General features: G+C 17.1%; 2 protein-coding genes across 3 annotated transcripts in view; both read right to left on the bottom strand.

Moving 5' to 3' along the window:
* The window catches only part of LOC102681814 (GPI inositol-deacylase), a 4989-nt gene extending 4519 nt beyond the window's left edge, over window positions 1-470 (bottom strand). For both annotated transcript variants that reach the window (XM_006614960.2, XM_006614961.2), the window contains exon 1: window positions 195-470. In XM_006614960.2, coding sequence (XP_006615023.1) covers window positions 195-350 — 156 coding nt within the window. In that variant the 5' untranslated portion in view covers window positions 351-470. The remainder of the gene's footprint in view (window positions 1-194) is intronic.
* A 1443-nt stretch (window positions 471-1913) lies between these two features.
* Window positions 1914-2841, bottom strand: LOC102681678 (peptidyl-prolyl cis-trans isomerase B). The gene is made up of 3 exons (XM_006614959.2): window positions 2597-2841; window positions 2237-2421; window positions 1914-2105 (listed from the first exon to the last, which is right to left on the bottom strand). Exons 1-3 carry the CDS (start codon window positions 2637-2639, stop codon window positions 1971-1973), a joined length of 363 nt encoding a protein of 120 aa, XP_006615022.1. The 5' UTR covers window positions 2640-2841; the 3' UTR covers window positions 1914-1970.
* Between the last annotated feature and the right edge of the window lie 35 nt (window positions 2842-2876).

Here is a 2876-nt window from a genome sequence, read left to right as displayed (position 1 = left end):
TATCATAAAATTATAAAATTATTATTATATGATTGTTGATAATTTAATTTAATAAAATAATAGATAGATTTACAATTAAAAAGAATTAAATAAAATAGATTAACATTTTATATATATTATACTTAATATATATAATATTATAATATATTATAATATTTTATATATATATTTTTTTAAATATTATATTTACCTACCACATATTGTGGATATTCAAACATATATGTCATATCACAAGTATTTTCTTCAAAATCCGTAATATAACGAACAACTCCAAGTATGTAGAATAAAAGAAACAACATTAAAAATAAAAAAAATATAATATAAAATAATACAGATTTTATTTGAAGCATTTTTTAAATAGTAATCTAACATTAAAATCAAATTTTAATTAATTTCAATACTCAATGTAGTTTTTTGATATAAAAACTTGATTATCAATTGTTATATTTAATATAATTAAACAATAATTATATTGTGACATAAAAAAATAAAAAAAATTAGATATAAGAAAAATATAATTGATAAAAATAAACAATTTATTTAAATTTCATAGTAAGGTTATAACACATGAAATACATAGCATATTGAAATCACTAGCGCGATATGATATATTAAAAAATTATATTTTTATCCGAGTTTGAATGAGACTGTATCAAAGTGATCGAAAGTTGTCTGAAAGAAAAAGTTATATAGAACAAAGATTAAATCATTTTAGATATTAAAACAATTATAGAAAAGGAAAATTTTTAAAAGAAACATTTCCTACTCTTTTTTAAGGAGATTCTCTTTTCAAGTATTTATAATAAAAGATTTTTATTAAAGGAAAAAACGATTATATATTAGTTATTAAAATTAACATTTTCTACATTATATTTACAAATTAAGTTTAAATTAATTTATTAATATAAAATAAATACATGATATTTTCAATAATATAATAAAATAGAATAATAAAATAAATCACATATTTAGTATAAAAATCTTATAACCTACATAAATAATTTTTTAAAAAAATATGTTCAACTTAATAATTTTATTAATTTATCAATTTAGCAACTATTTACATAATAAGTACTTAAAAATGGTAGCAGCTATATGATATGTCTGATATGATACAATAAAGAAATTATCACTATAAAATAAAATAAAATAATATAATTTCAAATTTTTTAAAATGATTGTTTCATAACATATTTATTTTTATCATCTAACAACTACTACATTATTTAATTCAAAATTATTTTAATATTTCGTATATTTATAAATCTTATTATATATACGAAAATTAATGAAAATATATAATAAAATCCCTTCATTAATTATTTTATTGATTGTGATTTATGCACATGTTTAACAAATATTCTATAAAAATGAATGAAGAAATTATTTGTGAGAATGTCATGAACTTTAAAGTGAAAGGTATTGGTATTATATTACAACATTAATGAAGTATATCTATCCATAACACTATGTGAAATGTTTCACTTATTTTTATCATATTTGTATTATTTGCAATACATATGGTTATAAAAGAAATGAAACAAAATAAAGCATTATAAACAANTATATATATATATATATATATATATATATATATATATATATTATGGTTTTATGAAAATTGAAATAAGATAAGAAAGCTTAAAACAATATTTTTTAACTCCATATGTTTAAAATATTTATTTATTATTTGTGATTTGCAGAATATATAATTATAAAATAATAAAAACAAATTTTTATTATGTATTTTTTAATGATTTTTAATTGTTAAAATATTTCAATAATATTATAACAAGATTTATTAAAATAATTATTTTAACAAATAATAATTAAAAAATTTTTGTAATAAATTTTTAAATATTATATTTTCTGAATATTTAGTAAAAAAAATTATGATTATATTAGAATTTTTTTTAGCATATGGTAGTTAAAAATTATTAATTTTCATTATTATAAAAATGAAAATATATTTAATCTGTAGCATCTTCTTTTGATACACTGAAAGGATTTGCTACTACTTCTGCACCACAATCAGCAATTACAACATCTTTTATTGGTCTATCTCGTGTATCAGTATTTACATTTTCAATTTTTCTTACTACATCCTGTATAAAATTATTTTCGTAATAAATATTTAAAAAATAAGATGATAAATTATATTTAAATAATATATAAATATAATATAAATAATATAAATTTATATTTTAAATTTAATTATATTTAAATAATTACATACCATTCCTTTAATTACTTTGCCAAATACAACATGTCTACCATCAAGCCATGGAGTTTGTTTTACAGTAATAAAAAACTGAGAACCATTAGTATCTTTTCCAGCATTTGCCATAGATAACCACCCAGCACCATAATGATTCAATTTGAAGTTTTCATCTTTAAAACGACTACCATAAATACTATGTCCTGATGGATAAAATTATAATAAAATGTATTAAACAAATTGTTAAATATTTCAAATATTATAAATATTTTAATTATTTAAAATTTTTTTTAAATTTATTGTTACAATTTCATATTAAAAAATATATATAGAAATAAATAATAAATAAATAATATCATAATATCATATAATTCAAACCTCCAGTTCCATCTCCTTTTGTAAAATCTCCTCCTTGAATCATAAATTCACTAATGACTCTATGAAATTTACTACCCTTATATCCTTCTCCTTGAGGTTTTTTAGATAATTCAATGAAATTTTCAACTGTTTTTGGAACTGTTTTTCCAAAAAGTCCAATTTCAATTCTTCCTTCATATTTACCATCAATATTAATATCAAACCATACCTACATATGTAGATTTTGTTATATTTAATTTCACAACATATAAAATTAAATTATAATCATATAATCACAAAT

The sequence above is a fragment of the Apis dorsata genome, unplaced genomic scaffold (genome assembly GCF_000469605.1).
Source record: "Apis dorsata unplaced genomic scaffold, Apis dorsata 1.3 scaffold_206, whole genome shotgun sequence".
Lineage (NCBI taxonomy): Eukaryota > Metazoa > Arthropoda > Insecta > Hymenoptera > Apidae > Apis > Apis dorsata.
This window is presented reverse-complemented; position numbering and strand designations above follow the sequence as displayed.